Raw genomic sequence first — 19,861 nt, 5'->3', positions numbered from 1 at the left:
AGGAAAATAGTGTGCCCTACCTTAGGACTGGCCCCAAGTCATCTGCCCTTGCACTTTTATTAAAAAAAAAAAAAAGAAAGATAAAAGAGAGACATTATAAAGAGACTGTCTAGGGGCAAATTTGATGGGCAATATCAGCATGTGAGTCATTTAGGATTGTCCTGAAAACCAGACAGGAACACTTACAGTAGCTAATTTCTTTTTTATTCTCAAAGCCAGAAAGCTCATTTGGCAGACAGCCATCCTCTCTTTTCATTTTAATTTTTGCAATTTTTATGTTACTTCGCTCGACAGATGTTTATCTAAATCATTGAATTCTTTGTCTTTTCCGTTTTTGGACACTTTTAGTATGAAGTGTGATTCCCTGAATAACAATGACGATTAAACGTTAATAAAAAAGTCAAAGAAACAGGCTGGAATTTAACCATATCTGCGTGGTTTATCTGCAGTAATTTGGATCACTTGGGAAGGTTTTGAACATGTTTGTGAAAATATAATTCTGAATTTGTTTGTTTACCTGTTAAGACAATGCTACTGAAAAATAGACTATTAGACCACTTCTTCTTAACGAGACACTTTACTTAAAGGGAGACTCCAAAAATCAGATCAACTTAATTTCTTTGAATAGGTTATGGTGGTGAAGCCCTGCCCCTGTTTCCTAGCCCACTGCAGCTTATAAAGGTTTCTTTGGTACCAGTCATGTATGGAAGTTATATTTAGTAATATTTAGTTATGATATAGGTCATGGAACCCAAGTTAGTCATGAAATCTTGTCTACCAGCACACTCATATATTTGTGAAAAGATCTGCCACTAAAGTTGCAATCAACTTAGACTGGAGCATGGAGTCTCTTGGTACTGTGTTACCATTTAGTGTTAAAGGGACACTATAGTCACCTGAACAACTACAGCTTAATGTAGTTGTTCAGGTGAGATCTATAGCTCCTTGCATGCAATCAAATGTAAACACTGTATTTTCAGAGAAAATACAGTGTTTACATTGATTGATAGGAAAACCTCCAGTGGCCGTCATTCAGACGGCCACCAGAGGGACTTCCTATCATGTATGGCCCTAAAAAGGCCATGTACACGTCAGACGTATTAAAATACGTCTGACGTGTGCAGGAGACAGAAGGCACTGTGTGCGCGCCATCTCTCTCCTGCCTGTCAGCAGAGGAGAGGGGGCGGGCAAAGACCGCGAGCTGAGCTGTCGGTCAGCTCAACTCGCGCCCGCTCACACTGCGCACATGCGCGGTAGTGCGCTCAGGACTTCAGAGGGCAGCATGAATGCTGCCCTATGAAGTATGTGCGCATGTGCGGCAAAGCCGCGCATGCGCACAAGGGAGCAATGACGCTGGGAGCGTCTGATTGCTCCCTGCTCGCGCCCGCCTATTTTGCCATTTTGACAAAATAGGGGGCGCGGCTTCACAAGGCTCCCGGCGCTGGAACGAGGTGAGCAAAAAGGGCTGCCTGGAGTGACCCTTTAAACAATTTCGATTGGTTTAACACATAAGAAGTATTTCAGGATGCTGGTTTGCATCTCATTTGCTGCTCTAGTTAACATCAAATCATTATCATGGAGGAACACACACGCAGTCACACATTAACAGGCACACACACACGGTTAAAGTCACACACTCACATTCACAGCCACACACACAGTTACAGTCACACACGCAGTCACACACAGTTACAGTACACAATTTGCCACTAGGTCCTATCTTTATGGGCACTGATAGAGTAGGAGGAGCAGAGGCCGTGCTTTCTCTGATGTTTAAGAGTTGGGAAAACAGGGACTGCTTCCTGCTTCCCCCTAATTAAGCAGCCGTTTGCAGGAAGGCATTGCTGGGCCTTGGCCGGCAGAGTGAGTTTCTGTGGCTGCTACTTTGTGTGGTTGGTGGTGCCCCTCTCCATCAGGGTACATGCCACCAAGCCACTCCAGTTTCACAGGGGAGTGTAGCTACTGGAATTTAAAAATTTGTACATGTTTGTCTGAATGAGATTTTTAAAAAGACACCATAGGCATTTTAACAGCTTCATCTTCTTTAAGTAGTTATAGTGTGTGGAGTCCGCTGTTATTCTCCGTGTCATCAGTGTTAAACCATTGCTAATGTTTTAATGCTAAATGAGAGTCCCCGTCAGCTGTCCTCTCTGTGCTGTTTAGGCTAATTATTATTATTATTATTGAGGAAGCATTAACATTAGCAGCAATGGGTGGCAGTTATTGGTTTACAGTGTCAGTTGACTGCTTTCAGCTTATACCAATTGCTGTTGCTGGAATGAATTGGTATGGCTAAAAGGACGTGTGTAATTTTTCTCTAACCATACCTTGTGTGGGTGCTTGTCAGAAATTGTTAAACTCTTCAAAAGTGGTCTAATACTGAATGGAGGGGCAGCAAGAGGGGACTCCAAGCATTATAACCAATTTAATTAAATGAAATAGTTAGAGTGCCTCTGTTGTCCATTTAAGTGTATTATAGTTTAATTGTGACATTCTAGTTGTGTCTATAATTATTGTATTGATTTCTTGTGTTGGATAAACTCTGTATGTGGTTTAAATGATTCCCTAAGCTTAGTGTACACAAATGGACTTGTTTGAATAGTTCTCGGCGAACATCGCTTGTTCGCGTTCGCCACGGACAGCGAACACATGCGCTGTTCGGTCCACCCCCTATTCGTCATCATTGAGTAAACTTTGACCCTGTACCTCACAGACAGCAGACACATTCCGCCAATCAGCAGCAGACCCTCCCTCCTCCTGGACAGCATCCATTTTACATTCATTGTGAAGCTGCATTCTTAGTGAGAGTAGGGACAGTGTAGCTGCTGCTGATTTGATAGGGAAATGTATAGCTAGGCTAGTGTATTCAGTGTCCACTACAGTCCTGAAGGACTCATCTGATCTCTGCTGTAAGGACATCACCCCAAAAAGCCCTTTTTAGGGCTAGAACATCAGTCTGCTTTTTTTTTTCTGTGTAATGTAATTGCAGTTGCCTGCCTGCCAGCCTGTGTGTCAGGCTCACAGCTTATACTGTGCCCACTTTCCCAGTGCCACCACTCACTCACTGGTGTCCCAATAGCTTGCATTTAAAAAAAAAAAAACTAAACTTTTTGGACTGTAATATAATAGCAGTCAGTTTCCTTCACGAGTGTGCGTTTCAGGGCCTGCCAGGGCACAGCGTCACACCAGTGCCACTCATATCTGTTGTCACAGTAGCTTGCACGCATAGTACCACTAATCGAAAAAAAAATGACAGGCAGAGGCAGGCCACCCCGCAGGGGCCGTCGTGGTCGTGGTGCTGTGATTCCCTTTTACCCTACAATAATGCCCAGTGTTCAGAGGCCACGTACCCTGAACTTGAAAAGTTCTGAGGACATAGTTGACTGGCTAACACAGGACACCCAATCTTCTACAGCTTCCGCTCGGAACCTCGACGCACCATCCTCCGCCAGCTTAGCTTCGGGCACCTCTCAAGTTACCACTCGCCCGCCTGCCGCCACCACCAACACTAGCACCACAGCCGCTTCACTTGGTATGTCAGAGGAGTTATTTACACATCAGTTGGAAGAAATGAGTGATGCGCAACCATTATTGCCAGAGGATGTAGATAACAGGGATATGTCTCAGTCAGGCAGCATTACACACGTACGGTGTGATGATGATGATGTTGTACCTACTGCTGCTTCCTTTGCTGAGTTGTCAGATAGAAGTGAAGCGGTTGATGATGACGATGCGTCCGTGGATGACACGTGGGTGCCCGCTAGAAGAGAAGAAGAACAGGGGGAAAGTTCAGATGGGGAGACAGAGAGGAGGAGGAGGAGATGAGTTGGAAGCAGGGGGAGGTCGTCGCAAGGAGCTAGTGGCACAGTCAGACAGCATGCATCGGCACCCAGGGTCATCCAGACAGCACGCCAATCAACGCATGCTGTTGCCACCACCAGAATGCCGTCATTGCAGAGCTCAGCAGTGTGGCATTTTTTTTGTGGGTCTGCCTCTGACAACAGCGATGCCATTTGCAACCTGTGCCAAAAGAAACTGAGTCGTGGGAAGTCCAACACCCACCTAGGTACAACTGCTTTGCGAAGGCACATGATCGCACATCACAAACGCCTATGGGATCAACACATGAGTACAAGCAGCACACAAACTCAAAGCCGCCATCCTCCTCCTGGTCCAGCATCTTCAGCCACGTTAACCACTGCTGTCCTCCTTGCCCCCTCTCAACCATCCGCCCCTCCGTCTCTCGCCTTGAGCAGTTCCTGCTAATCTGCCCACAGTCAGGTGTCTGTCAAGGACATGTTTGAGCGTAAGAAGCCAATGTCACAAAGTCACCCCCTTGCCCGGCGTCTGACAGCTGGCTTGACTGAACTCTTAGCCCACCAGCTTTTACCATACAAGCTGGTGGAGTCTGAGGCGTTCAAAAAATTTGTAGCTATTGGGACACCGCAGTGGAAGGTACCCGGACGAAATTTCTTTGCACAAAAGGCAATCCCCAACCTGTACTCGATTGTGCAAAAGGAAGTAATGGCATGTCTGGCACACAGTGTTGGGGCAAGGGTCCATCTGACCACTGATACCTGGTCTGCAAAGCATGGTCAGGGCAGGTATATCACCTACACTGCGCATTGGGTAAACCTGCTGACGGCTGCCAAGCATGGAATGCGTGGCTCTGCAGAGGAGTTGGTGACACCGCCACGACTTGCAGGCAGGCCTGCTGCCACCTCCTCTACTCCTACTCCATCCTCTTCCATAACTTCCTCGGCTGAGTCCTCTTCTGCTGCTGCGTCTTGCTCCATATCAACGGCACCCCCCAGCTCCACAGGTACTGTTCCACATCCCGGATAGGGCAGTGTCACGCCGTCTTGGGGTTGACTTGCCTGAAAGCAGAGAGTCACACCGGACCAGCACTCCTGTCCACCCTGAATGCACAGGTGGATCAGTGGCTGACTCCGCACCAACTGGGGATTGGCAAAGTGGTTTGTGACAACGGAAGAAATTTGTTGGCGGCATTGCATTTGGGCAAGTTGACACATGTGCCGTGCATGGCACATGTGTGTAATCTGATCGTACAACGCTTTGTGCATAAGTACCCAGGCTTACAGGACATCCTGAAGCAGGCCAGGAAGGTGTGTGGCCATTTCAGGCATTCCTACATGGCCATGGCGCACTTTGCAGATATACAGCGGCGAAACAACATGCCAGTGAGGCGCTTGATTTGAGACAGCCCGACTCGTTGGAATTCAACACTGCTAATGTTCGACCGCCTGCTCCAACAAGAAAAAGCCGTCAATGAATATTTGTATGACCAGGGTGCTAGGACAGCCTCTGGGGAGCTGGGACTTTTTTTGCCACGTTACTGGACGCTCATGTGCAATGCCTGTAGGCTCATGCATCCTTTTGAGGAGGTGACAAACCTAGTCAGTCGCACCGAAGGCACCATCAACGATATCAGACCATTTGTTTTCTTCCTGGAGCGTGCCCTGCGAAGAGTGCTGGATCAGGCCGTAGATGAGCGTGAAGAGGAAGAGTTGTGGTCACCATCACCACCAAAAACAGCCTTATCAGCATTGCTTGCTGGACCTGCGGCAATGCTGGAAGAGGATTGTGAGGAAGAGGAGTCAGAGGAGGAATATGGCTTTGAGGAGGAGGAGGAAGACCAACTACAACAGGCATGTTGTGCTCGTTGTCACCTATCTGGTACCCGTGGTGTTGTACGTGGCTGGGGGGAAGAACATACCTTCAGTGAGATCACTGAGGACGAGGAACGGGAAATAAGTAGCTCGGCATCCAACCTTGTGCAAATGGGGTCTTTCATGCTGTCGTGCCTGTTGAGGGACCCTCGTATAAAAAGGCTGAAGGATAATGACCTGTACTGGGTGTCCACACAACTAGACCCCCGGTATAAGCAGAAAGTGCCTGAAATGTTACAGAATTACGGCAAGTCGGAAAGGATGCAGCAGTTCCAAAATCAATTAAAAAGTATGCTTTACACATATACGTGTATGTCACAGCACAACGGGAATCTAACAGGGGAAGAGGTGAAAGTAATCCTCCTCCTCCCACGACCACGCCGGCAAGGACAGGACACTTTACAGACGTGTTGTTGATGGAGGACATGCGGAGCTTTTTAAGTCCTACGCATCGCCACAGCCCTTCGGGGTCCACCCTCAGAGAACGACTCGACCGACAGGTAGCAGACTACCTGCCTTAACTGCAGATATCGACACTCTGAGGAGCGATGAACCCCTTGACTACTGGGTGTGCAGGCTTGACCTGTGGCCTGAGCTATCCCAATTTGCGATAGAACTTCTGGCCTGCCCCGCTTCAAGTGTCCTGTAAGAAAGGATCTTCAGTGCAGCTGGAGGTATTGTCACTGAGAAGAGAAGTCACCTAGGTCAAAAAAGTCTAGATTACCTCACCTTTATTAAGATGAATGAGGGATGGATCCCGAAGGGACTGACAGTGGGCGATACATTCGACTAAAAAAGGTCTGATGAGGGGGACTACTTAACATACCACTCCTATCTGGTGGCACATTAGATTGCACGCGCAGTGCCCCAAATTTCAAGTAGGAGGACCGACCAAGCATCTTTTTTCCATCTCCCGCTTCCTAAAATCAATGCCTTATATACACGTCCCCTGATAGGGGACGTAACAGGGATTAAACTGATAAGAATAGTACTACTTAACACACAACTCCTATCTGGTGGCACATTAGATTGCACGCGCAGTGCCCCAAATTTGAAGTAGGAGGACCGACCAAGCATCTTTTTCCATCTCCCGCTTCCTAAAATCGATGCCTTATATACACGTCCCCTGATAGGGGACGTAACAGGGATTAAACTGATAAGAATAGTACTACTTAACACACCACTCCGATCTGGTGGCACATTAGATTGCACGCGCAGTGCCCCAAATTTGAAGTAGGAGGACCGACCAAGCATCTTTTTCCATCTCCCGCTTCCTAAAATCGATGCCTTATATACACGTCCCCTGATATGGGACGTAACAGGGATTAAACTGATAAGAATAGTACTACTTAACACACCACTCCTATCTGGTGGCACATTAGATTGCACGCGCAGTGCCCCAAATTTGAAGTAGAAGGACCGACCAAGCATCTGTTTCCATCTCCCGCTTCCTGGGTGGAGGAAGAGAGACCTTCAATGACATCAGTGAGGACAAGGAACGGGACATGGCTAGCTTGGTATCCAACCTTGTGCAAATGGGGAGTTTGCGGTTGCGCAAATGGACTGTTTGCAGTTGTTTGCGGTGCGTTAAATGGGGAGTTTGGTCTGTCACTGTGAGGCGGGCGTAACCCTTACACTACCTGATCGATACAACATCATACCTGATGTTTTAAAGCACGTTATTCCAAACAATTTAGGAATGTTAGGTGATTTATGCCCTTTATGGATTAAAAACAGACTCTGCATCAACAATGTAATTTTCCATGGGAGTTTTGCCATGGATCCCCCTCCGGCATTCCCCAGTCCAGGTGTTAGTCCCCTTGAAACAACTTTTCCATCACTATTGTGGCCAGAAAGAGTCCCTGTGGGTTTTAAAATTCGCCTACCCATTCAAGTCTATGGCGGTTCGCCCGATCGCGAACATTTGCGGAAGTTCGCGTTCGCGAACTGAACATTTTATGTTCGCGAGATCACTAATAACCTGGTGTGATACAACTGCAACTCTAATTGTGTTTTGCCAGCCTACACTTGGCAAAAGACAATGTGAGAGATGTAGATCTACACACTTTGGTGATCCATGGTCCTAAAGGCAATTCAAAGGTTTTGTCTGTAACCCAACTGGAATACAATTGGACTGTTGGTTGTCCTTGCAGACTGGTTTGGGAACCAATGATCTTCAAGGTAGATATGGGTGCAAAAAACAAATACATGAAATATGAAGAAAAGCACACAGTAAAAAAAAAGAAAACACATCTACAGACAGACAACTTAAAGTCACAGTACCTGCCCCTCGCTGCATATCTCTTTTGTGTTCTGATGCACACCCACTCATCCCTAGCTTCCTGGTGCCTCATTATGACATCACATATGACATGGAACCCTTCAATTGGTCTCCTTTTACAATGTCAGTCTGTGTGAAGCTTTTTGATGATGTGTACACACTTGCAACGGCATGGCCCTCTGTAACTAATCACAACCCAGTATGGGTATGCATAGTATACTTCCTACTTGTCTTTGTTTCCTTGCCCTGTCGTGGTTTCAGTTTACCAGAGAGTGCGTGTTTGTCTATACTTACCTGTTTTTGTTTTTTTTTTTACTTTGGCTTTCCTGACTATACTTGCTTTCGGTTATCCTGCCTTTCGCTTGTTTTTCATTTCCGTGTACCTCTCTTATCCTTGACCTCAACCTATTTACTTTTACTCTGTCTCTTCTTGCAGGCTTATATTCTAAACACTAGCTCAGCCACACGAAGGACTGGTATGCATTCATACTTTATCTTTACCTTGATTTGTGTGTTAGGGTTAAGAGAACATATGATAAAATACATCTCTATACATTTACAGAAGCATAAACCCAGAAGCACATTCATAGTAGCACAAACGCATAATGGAAAAAAGAACACATGTACTTACAGAAGCCCCAACACAGAAATAGATTAAATTGTTAGCCCTTAAAATAGTGAGTCATGACAGAGACCATTTATTTAAGGGCATAGTATTCTCAATGAAATCATAAGGGGGCTGACTCATGTCAAAAACCTGTGTTCACATAAGTCTAAAAGGGAGAATATAACTAATCAAACTTCTGTTTAAAATATAAGTATACTTTCTATTCATATACATCATCTGCTACTTTCTTTTTGATGAACTATTAATACCTTAATATGTATCTATTAGCAGCAGAGTATCAGTTGCAAACACTTTCACTATTACTCACAAAAGAGGGTGTTTGATGGTTTTCGTTTTCTAAATAAGATTAAAGTAGCAATTTAACAATCACATAATGTCCTGGTATGGGTCAATCGTAGTAGCTAGACTTGTCAGACTATCGGTGCCGGATTCCAGATAGAATTTCTAATTAAACAGGTTGATTAAAAAGTTGGCTGTAAGTTTGTTAACTATTAAAGTGGCAATTAAGCAAGGATGGTAATTACAGTCAAAGAAGAGAGAATGGGATACGTAATCTTTCTCAATTGTATTTTGGGTCAATTAGTTATAGCAGATAAAGACCAAGAATTATAAGGCATACCAAATCATATGATACCACCTGTATACCTAAAAGAAAAACGAAGTCATAGAAGAAGGTAATATAATGCCGAGTTTAATGACTTTGTATACATAATATTAATTTTAAGTATTTTTATTTTTTTTTTACTGTAAAAATAAATTATATCACATGGCTATTGTCAGTATTCATTGCTTTGAATGTGACAATATGGGGTCACCAAAATTGGGTTCTGTGTCAAGTAAAGGAGTTTAAAGCAAATATAGTTTGTTAGGATCAAATGATAACATGTAACATGACTGAATTTGAATTTGGTAAAATCACTAAGTATAATGCTATCGATAACGATTACCTTAATCTTGAAAGGATACTCATCACCATTATAGCTTACTAAAGTGGCTATAGTGCAGCAGCTCTGTGGTTTGTTTTTTTCCTTAAACCATTTTGTCAAACCATTTTCCTGACACCGTAAGCCCAGCCTCTCTATTGTTGCTGATAAGTACTTTAGCATTTAAACCTCTCAACAACTGTCAATAATTAAATAAATAACTGGAAGACACATTAGCCTGAAGCTATTTATCTGAAAATAAAACAAAATAAAAAAATATTAAAGGTTGTAAGATATACAAATAACAGACTGGATACCTGACACTCCCAAATGAAATTTCATTTTAATTATATTATTACTATTCTTGTTATTATTTGCAATAACATATGTCAGTATAATTCAAAATATTTTGGCATTCTGCCATTTTGGATTCTATTATGTGTAGCCCAAAATTAAAGGAATTTTAACTCAAAATGTGCAGAAATGCCAAAGGCAAATGGCATTTGTCTAGGAGTCATACGGCATTAAAATTGAAAAAATATATAAGTGATATCCCGTCGTCACTGGTCCACAGATTGTTGAATCAGTGACTGGGATAAGTGGTCAGGATGGTGGTACCAGGTCCACCTAAGTATGAGCTTGAACCCGGTGTTAACGTGAACTTTGTAAGAAAATGAATAGATTGGGTAGCGTTTCCCCCCTAGAAACTAGAGAAAGGGGGAAGAAACGCTCCCAGTCAACCTGGTATAGGGTAAAAAAGGACCGTTAAAGGTGCTATACCTATAGATGTATCCAAATAAGAATAAAGGTATCAAAAATAAAGCATACTCGTATGAGGAAAATAGTGCGAAATGTATCCTAGCAAACACAGTGAAAACACTGTAACTTTATTAAATGAACTAAACAGAGGATACAAAGTCTCAATTCCCAAGAGATGCTTAATTATTGACAGGATTTCCTGTGGATATATCTTAAAGTCCAGTTAAACCATAAGGCATATTGAACACTGGAAACACCAGGTATGCCTTTTGGACAATCCACAGAGAAAAAACAAAAAAGTCGGGAGTGATACCTTTAAATCTTAAAGAGGTTCAGCAGGTGGGACAGAGACAGACTTGCACAGTATAGAAAAGGACAAAGAAGTGTCCATAAATAAATGTCTGGAGGATAGGCTCTAAACTTATCGGGATAGGATAGGATAGAGTATATATAAAAAATATATATATAATATATATATATATATATCTGGAGGGTCAGCAGAATACTGATGATAGGAGAAAGGTTAAATCAAATAGTGGGGTGAGGGGTAAAAAATCCCCACAAATAAATACTGTTTCTAATCTTTCCTATACACTCCCCCCAACACCTTCGTGGGTGTTCTATCCTTTATGCTGTTGCTAAGCTCTATCCCATAAGCGTATATATCTGGAGGGTCAGCAGGGTACTGATGATAGGAGAAAGGTTAGATCAATAGTAGGGTAAGGGGTAAAAATCCCCACGAATAAACACTGTTTCTGATCTTTCCTATACACTCCCCCCAACACCTTCGTGGGTGTTCTATCCTTATTCTGTTGCTAAGTTCTGTCCCATAAGTACAGCCGTTACTGCACTAATACTGCATATTGAACAGGTACATGTACCATCTAAGCAACGAAAAGAAAAGAAAATAATAAAAGAATAAGTGATGAATCAAAAACGGAATCCCTCGTGCATAGTGCCAGGTGAGTGCTCAGTGAGGAGGGATCCAGTGTGGAAACCCGACGCGCGTTTCGGAGTGCTGGACTCCTTCGTCAGGGGTTGAAAAATGCCGCCCGATCCCCCCCGGTATTTAAATGTGGGCCGACCAATCAAACGGTTCCATCATTGGTGACGTATCGCTATTGCGGTCACGTGGGATGGCTGTAGGCGGAGTGAACCGCGTCGAAATGATTGGTTGCTCGATTAACTCTCTCTATGCCATAAATCCCAATGTGTACCTGTATGGACTCCGGAGAGTAGTTTTATGGCATGACATATACTGTTAAGATTAGACTAGTATTAGGGAAAAACGGCTCTTTGGTTTGCCTTATGCTTATCAATCAGCCTGAAGTGAAATTTAGAGCCTATGATCTCTATTAGTTAAAAAGACAAATAATGTGCGCCCTTAACCCTTCTTACGTGGAGGTGTAGGAAGGGTTAGCTGATTCACTCACTTTCAATCGCTGTAAGTATATAGATGCGGTTATTTTACAAGTTCCCCATACACTTCATGTATTCACTGAGCAGTGTTAGTGATCTCTATTGCTATTAATTTTAGAGTTAGAGATCGATTCATAACTAATAATGAGTTTGTCTGAAGAAGGGAATGGTAGATTTAAAGCCTTTGATGCTTGTCTTGTACAGATATGAACTAAGTGGTTTTAAGAAGATCAGCTCTTTCGTATGCATAGTGCTTATCAGTCAGCATACGGAAATCTAGGGCATATGATCTTTGTGGATAGGGAGACGCAAGAGAGGTGTTCATCCTTATCATTTATTATGTAAAAGTTAGAAAGGGTGAACTTATTCACTTGCTTGTAAGTCACTGTGGTTGTATATATACAATTAATTTGCAAATTTCCCATAGATTTCATATGTCCATTAATGATGTCTCTTCATTGTCCAAGCTTAGTACAAGTATCCAATATTGTCTCTTGATAACCAAGAGAAATTATGTTTGGAGTAAGTAGACAATGTCAAGGCTTAGTAGTATTTTATCTATTAGACTTAGAGAGATACCTAGTGAAGGTGCTCTCCTAAAAGAGATACTGAAGTCAGCATGTCTATTATTATTTCTTAGCATGAGGGTGGCTATATGGGATAGAAAGGGGGGACACGGGGGAGGGGGCGGGAGAGTTAAAGAATTCTCTCAAAATGTGATACTAATAAGTGAAAAAACGTGAAAATCAATATCTATGCGTTGAAAAGAAGAAAAATGTTTGTAAAAAGTTGGATCTACTAAGATATAGCGATGGTTATATTATGCTAAGTCCTAAGAGATGTTATTTTTAGAAGGCTTTTTAAATAAAAGTCAATAATTAAGCATCTCTTGGGAATTGAGACTTTGTATCCTCTGTTTAGTTCATTTAATAAAGTTACAGTGTTTTCACTGTGTTTGCTAGGATACATTTCGCACTATTTTCCTCATACGAGTATGCTTTATTTTTGATACCTTTATTCTTATTTGGATACATCTATAGGTATAGCACCTTTAACGGTCCTTTTTTACCCTATACCAGGTTGACTGGGAGCGTTTCTTCCCCCTTTCTCTAGTTTCTAGGGGGGAAACGCTACCCAATCTATTCATTTTCTTACAAAGTCATACGGCATTAGTCTGCGACTCCTACCCTACAACATATTGATTCTAGCACACGTTGGTAGGACTGTGTACAATGAAAATGGGGACACGTTTCCTTTCTTGAACTTGCTGAGCAGCATTTAACGTTATATGTTGATATCATAACATCTATGCGTATGTCTGTGGTAGTAAAAAATCTGAATGAGGAGCACAACCATAGAGGTAAAAAAAAATAAAAAATTCTATAGGGTCTAATAACACAGGTATCCCAAAATATATACCAAGAAACCTCCGCAATAATATGAAAACAATAATACATGAAGTATACAAAAGATACTATAGTCACATATATACATTAAACACAGATCCCTTGAGAAAGGCAATCCTGCCGAAACGTTGGGTGCTCTTTTGATTTTTTCCCCCCTTTTCTCACTATTCCTGGTATTTGTCTTTTGATGGTATGTATTATTTGTTAGGTTATTTTTTCTAGATATCATAATGATCCTTTATTAGGAATGACATTATTGGCTTATTTAGCCAAGTTTCATGTATATATGTGACTATGGTATCTTTTGTATACTTCATGTATTATTGTTTTGATATTATTGCGGAGGTTTCTTGGTATATATTTTGGGATACGTGTGATATTAGACCCTATAAATAAATAATTTGTTTTACCTCTGATTGTGCTGCTCATTTAGTTTTTTTAGTAGTTGAGTTCTTAGGTCCTTGGGGAAATAGGGCCTTTGAGTGAGCACCTTGCTGCAGGTTATTTTTGTTCTTGCTAATATATTCTTAGTGGATTAGTGTGCCTACCTTTCTTAGTTCTACTGTATTGTTTTTGGTAGTAACAAGAACATGACTTCTTAGTTTTAAGGACAATTTAATACATTGTATATTTTGTACTCTTAACTACACAACACTTTTTCAGCTGTGATTGTCATGCACACTCTGCAGGTGGTGATTGTGTAATAGTTGAGCATTTAATAGGTCACACTAAGATTTGTTGTCCACACATTCATTAGATGGCACGGCCGGAAATCATGCGCATAAGTGAGTAGGCCAAATTAGATTCTATGCCACCTACCAGGTTAAATTGGTTTCTTGCATAATAGTTCGGAGACTTATTCTACATTTGTAGCATATTTTATTTCTAAATGGTGTTTACCAGTCAAAGTGGCCGGCTTGAATGATTACATAGAATTTATAAAATACATATCACACAAACCCAATGAATTCTTGGACAGCAAGCAAAAACTGTTTCTATGGCAATTTTCACTAACTGTTAATGGATACCGACAACATCAGCATCGCTATCTAAATACAATTTGCTTCATTTAATACTTTGTAAGCAGAGAAATTCTCCAGTACAATGTGCAATGCATACCGTTTAAATATATGCAAACTGTGTGTGCCAATGTAACACAGAGAGTTTCATTCTACAAATGCAAATCTAATATTTCTGTTGTTTATTATATAATGATCTAAAAGGCTGTCATTATCGCATTGCCTAGAGAACTCTGGAATGCAGAAAAATATATAAAAGGTGTCCGGTTTATGCAAATGATCGAAACTCCAATGCATTACTCTTTATTAACTCTAAATGCAACAATGTTCAAACATAATACAAGCATAAAAACATTTAAATGTGGTTATGTTTTCTTTTGGATTCTGTGTGGTATAGTCCCTAAGCATCACATTGTACTGAACTGAAAAATGCAATTCAATGCAAAATTTACACACACATTGCCTAATTTGGGAAACTTCAATCAGCGTGACAATTTTAATCTACATTTTGTAATCCTAATTTTCTGTTCACTACAACTTTAATTAATACACCCCTGTGCTGTATTCATCTATTATATGAACTGTGTAGGCCACTACAATGTTTGTGAGCTGTAATACCCATGATGCTCAGGAAGCCAAAAGGTTGACAAGCATCATGGGAATGAATGTAACTCACAAATATCTCGGGAGTCATGCCAAGGTCAGCCATTATTATGCTTGACATAGTTATGTGTAGTAGTATGAGAGATGTATTTATCTTGTAGAGAGAAAATGGCAGAAAAGACAAAAGAGGTTAAGATTTTATAGAAGTAGGAATGCCAAAAAATACTTTAGACAGATTTCTTGAAAATGCTGTCCTTCACTCTAAATGACCACAATAAAATGACCTGAGATGTTGTAGATTTAAGTAAGCAAGCAGACTTTAAAAGTGTCAGTTTACATCAACCCAAAACCAGCTATGTCCTTCCCACCATGCACTCTAATAATGATCTTGAAAAGGACAGAGGTTTGCAAGAAAAACATTTAAAATGCTGGTATTCCTAAATCACTGCCAAGGTTAAAAACATTTTACGGATCTCTTCAAACAAGCAGCACCTAAAAATGGTGAAAGCCCTCGCTGCATTGGACTTCAGTATGTCTGTTCTACTTTCCACTGTTTGCATCCTCACTCTTTCCACACACTGTTGTCATGCCACAAGAATTCATGATTAAACGTTGCCATTGTCCGTCTACATCTATTATCTTGGAAAGAAATGTTTAAATGAACACTAAACCTGTATTCCTAATGCTTTAGTGTTTCAGTCCTGAGCTATGTAGGCTCCCCACCTGTGTGCCATAAAAACAATAAAATATAGCTTTGTACTCACCTTTTTCCAGCACTGAGGCTCCTTCAGTGCTGCTTTCCTCTCCTCCTCCCACGACGTCATGGAAAAAGCATGGCTTCCTCTATAGTTGTAATTCAATGATCCATATAGAGGATCACTGGGAATCTGTTAGCAATCAATGCTTCCCTGTTTGGAATGCAGCATCAATTGACTGAGTTTTACTCGATCAATGGAGCGGAAGCACCTCTAGAAGACAGCCAGTGGAGGTGTGTATAACCATTTAAGATAAACATTGCCAGAAACATTTGCAGTGTTTCATTTATGACAATACACCTGTGTTATTAGGTGAAACTGAAAAGTTGTGCTTATGGAGTTATAGCATCATGTCCCTCAGCTAAAACCAGCAATAATGAAGTAGTTGAGAAAGGGGAAAGACAGAAAGACAGAAAGAGTAGACAGAGTAATGAAAAAATATTCTGAAAAAACATTTTTTTATATATTTTGCACCTATACAGTATGCGACATGCAGAAAATGCAGCTAGCTATTTAGGTCAAAAACAAAAGATGAGTTGTTTCCTGGAGTGAACATTTTATATATGTAGACCCGTTCAACATATTATTATACATTCATGAAATCACTCAGCATTTACTCTAAGTTTCCAAGACGGAATGGTTATGGTATACATTTGTATTTACCTTGGAAAAAGCCCATGACACCTCAGCATAAAACACTCATTTTGTAAGCAGACGTCTTAACGATAATGCATGTTGCTCCAAGGTTTCAGCCTCAGCTTGCATTTATTATTATAAGCACATAATATTAAAAGGAAGATCTGGCTATACAAACAATTTGCGTATGATTAAACAAATAATACCAACTAAAATGAAATGATAAAAAGGCACATTGAGGGACGGGGCCTGACAGCCGAGCTAACCAGACGTGCATGCAGAGAGCTCTGGCAAAAAGCAGCACTATATTGGCAAATATATGCCCAAAACCTCGACTAAGCAGCCCAGCTCGGTATCACAGTGGTGTTGAACCAAGTGGAGATCCGTGGACACACACCTGGTGCAAATCTGGAGAGAATACCCCACACTCCACAGATGAGGCCTACCATGGAAAGCAGCCTAGTGGCAGGGAGAGGCGGCCGATCTCCCGACATGGGGACCGCAAACGGCAGAAGCTCTCCTGGTGACCCACATCCCCCCCCCCTCTGGACCGGTGGGGGTTATCCTGTTCCCCGCTGGGGAAACTAATAGACCTACACCCTGAAACCATTTGTCCGGAAAGGAGACTGCATGTCGGGCCCAAAATGGCCGCCAAGCGCCAACCCCTGCAATCCCAGGAAAGCCTAGAGATACGGACATGGAGGGAGTGCTTCAAAGCTCAGTTTGATCGCATATGCCGGGACTTTTGGAGGCGCATAGCACATAACACCACCAACCCCGTTATACATACCGCACGAAGAACGGGAGCTGGTGTGGCGGCTCCTCAGCCCAAAGCGCACACCGAAAAGCGACACTCCCGCCGACGGACCCACCGACAGATCCCCCAAGCATCGAACCGTATAGAGGCACGACACCACCCAACACACAAGCTACCACCTCACAAGCACGTCTCTGCACGGCACTCACGGAGGAGCACACTCCAAGCTGACATACCGCTCGGTCGGAAAGCTTCTTTAGGGCGCACTTGCTCACAGGCACCGAGATGGCCAGGAGGCCTGGCCCCAGCTACTGGACTCTGTGGCGGAATGGTCCGGGAAGTACATGACCACACAAGCGCTCGGGGCTGGCGGTGCCCCCTCCTTCAGGAAGACGGACTAAGGTTTCTCAGGTCTGGCGGGCTGCCATTAGTGGGCATTAGTTAAGCCGCCTCAGGCTACAGCGGCATGCCAAATACAATCCAGATTACCCCTAATGACCCGTTTGCCCGACACATAGCCCAGAGTTATCAATTGAAATCGGCCATTAGCCTTTAAGCCAGCCGACCTGTACAAATGCATTGCATACCATGATATTTAGCACCATTTGTCCCCAATCTCATGAGGGCTATCCCCGGTCGCTGTAAATTTAAGTACCCAGCGGTCACCAAGCATCAGACCTCACCTAGCTAGCTTATTTAGTTACTTACCTATTCTAATTAATTAACAATCTTCATGTCTGTTGCTCCTATACTTGAACTTCCTGCCTGTGCAGTAACTCTTCGCTAATGTTAAATCTGTTTTATTGAGCTTGTTTATATATATTTTTTTAAATGTGCACACACTCATGCCACTGCTAAGCCTGTATGACTATATATGTACGCTGTTGTGGCGTTTGACAATGACATGTACATACCTGTACAAAAAAAAAGGCACATTGATTGATGAAGTAAGTAATGTTGTGTTTTTGGTTTAAATTCATGGACCACCTTGAGTTATTTGATTGTGTACATTAGCATTGACAAAATAATGCCACATTACTACATATCTAAAATTGTGCAGGGCCTGTATGGATGGCAGACAACAACAGCACAGTCCTCTGTCTACTGCCAAATGACACCAACAGAGCAGAACGGTTGCATCTTTCAGCCTACAGTGGATTAGAACAATTGTAATGTGCTGACCTTTAAAAAACTGTTTCTCCCTATACACCATAGCTTAACAACAAAAGAGAAAAACAAGAAAACAAGTCAGTGAAATGGAAAATGTGTGACATAAAACACACCAGTCTAATATTTTTAAGCCAAGCCTGAAGAAGTTGAAAATTGATTTGCAGCAGTCGGATTACATTTCATCAGGAATAGAATGAGCACTAAGTGAAGTGTACACTTACAATTCTGGCATCCCAAAGAGACAGCGTCTTATCTGCAGAGCTGGTGAGGACGATGTTAGAATACGGCAGAAATTCAATACTGTTCACAGAATCCACATGGCCTCGCATGGTGTATCGGCACCTTTCACTGTGAGAAACAATAACAACAAAAGGTTATTTTCCAAACTGCTACCGATAGTATGATGTGCCAAGCTGTCAGATATTATGTAGTTACGTATTTATATAAACGCATTGTTTATTCAAGAAGGGTTTGACTTCCCAAACATTTTTTTTTACAGAAGTCATGATTACTAAGGTTACAGTAAGGCAATTGTAATAAGTCCAAACATTGACAATGAGAGAGTACGGTAGATTAATCTGGGAGAAAGGAAATGCTCTAAATATAGTCCAAGTAAAATATGGTTGTTCTTTAAAGAATCAGGTCTATTCTGTGTTAAGTCTCACAATGGACTGGTGTGAAAAGAACGAATAGGAGCAGCACTCAAATCCACTCAATCCCGGGTGCACTGAAGTAGGACCGGCAAATCCAGAATATTTTTAACAGGACACAGGAAAAATCTCCAGGCACTCACGGAATTGAAGCCACAGGCAGGTTTACTGGAACAACACAGCAACGATTCGACCTACTAAGAGGTTTTTATCAAGCTTGATAAAGACCTCTTAGCAGGTCGAAATGTTGCTTTGTTGATCCAATAAACCTGCCGGTGGCTTGAATCTCAATTGACTGCTGACTGACATTTAAACCTTATTTGTGTTGCGCCAAAAATTATATATATATTTCTACTAGTTAGGTTCCACAAAACAAATGTATTTCTACTAGTTATATTGCCCTTTCGATGTCTTTTATTATCATGCAATGTCTGCATAAACATATGTTGAGTCTTCACTTCTTTTCAATATCTAAATGGTTTAATTAGTTATTAACATTTTATTTACAATGAAGCTTAGTTATTTCTAGACTTTTATTAAAAGGGGTGATTTTTTTTTTTGTAGTGTGCCTTTGGGAGGGATACGGGGGGGGGGGGGGGGAGGGGGTTATAGATCACATCAGCAGTATACTACTGAGTAGAGTCATGCACAGCAAAAAAAAATGTTTTGGCCAAACCATTTTGCCTAAAATTACATTTTCAAGACTTCTGAATTTAGGGCAAGATTTGGGAGGAAAGATTTGGGAAAACAAATCAGATGAACCAAAAGGTGTGAAAATTGGTCAATCAGTGACATAAAATATACATAATATAATTTGTATTTATTTTTTGTTGATTAATCGAGAAATAGTAACCAGTAAAGGGGAAAAAGGAAGTGAACAGTAAAAATAAATTCTATACATATATATTTAATAAATATATAATATAAAAATATAGAATTTTGTACTGCTCCTTTTTTTGCCATAGGCAGAATTCAGAATCACAAATCAAAATGAACAGGCATTCCTATTGAATGCTTGGTTGGTTCGTGATTCAGTTGCATTTTGGCTCTGAGTTTTGGAATTCAGATGATCACCCAATCAGCCGAAATTCAGACAAATTATAGTTCGTAACGAAAAGAATCTCCAAGTCTACTATGAGGCCCCTTACTCTTTATTTATAGGAGT

At 41.6% G+C, this 19,861-nt stretch overlaps 1 protein-coding gene across 1 annotated transcript in view; it reads right to left on the bottom strand.

Moving 5' to 3' along the window:
- The window catches only part of SPAG16 (sperm associated antigen 16), a 969,244-nt gene that overhangs the window by 371,641 nt on the left and 577,742 nt on the right, over nt 1–19,861 (bottom strand). Inside the window, exon 13 of the mRNA XM_063429964.1 lies at nt 18,268–18,394. Within this exon, the coding sequence (XP_063286034.1) occupies nt 18,268–18,394 (127 nt within the window). The remainder of the gene's footprint in view (nt 1–18,267; nt 18,395–19,861) is intronic.

Source organism: Pelobates fuscus, chromosome 8 (genome assembly GCF_036172605.1).
Source record: "Pelobates fuscus isolate aPelFus1 chromosome 8, aPelFus1.pri, whole genome shotgun sequence".
In the NCBI taxonomy this organism is placed as follows: Eukaryota; Metazoa; Chordata; class Amphibia; order Anura; family Pelobatidae; genus Pelobates; species Pelobates fuscus.
This window is presented reverse-complemented; position numbering and strand designations above follow the sequence as displayed.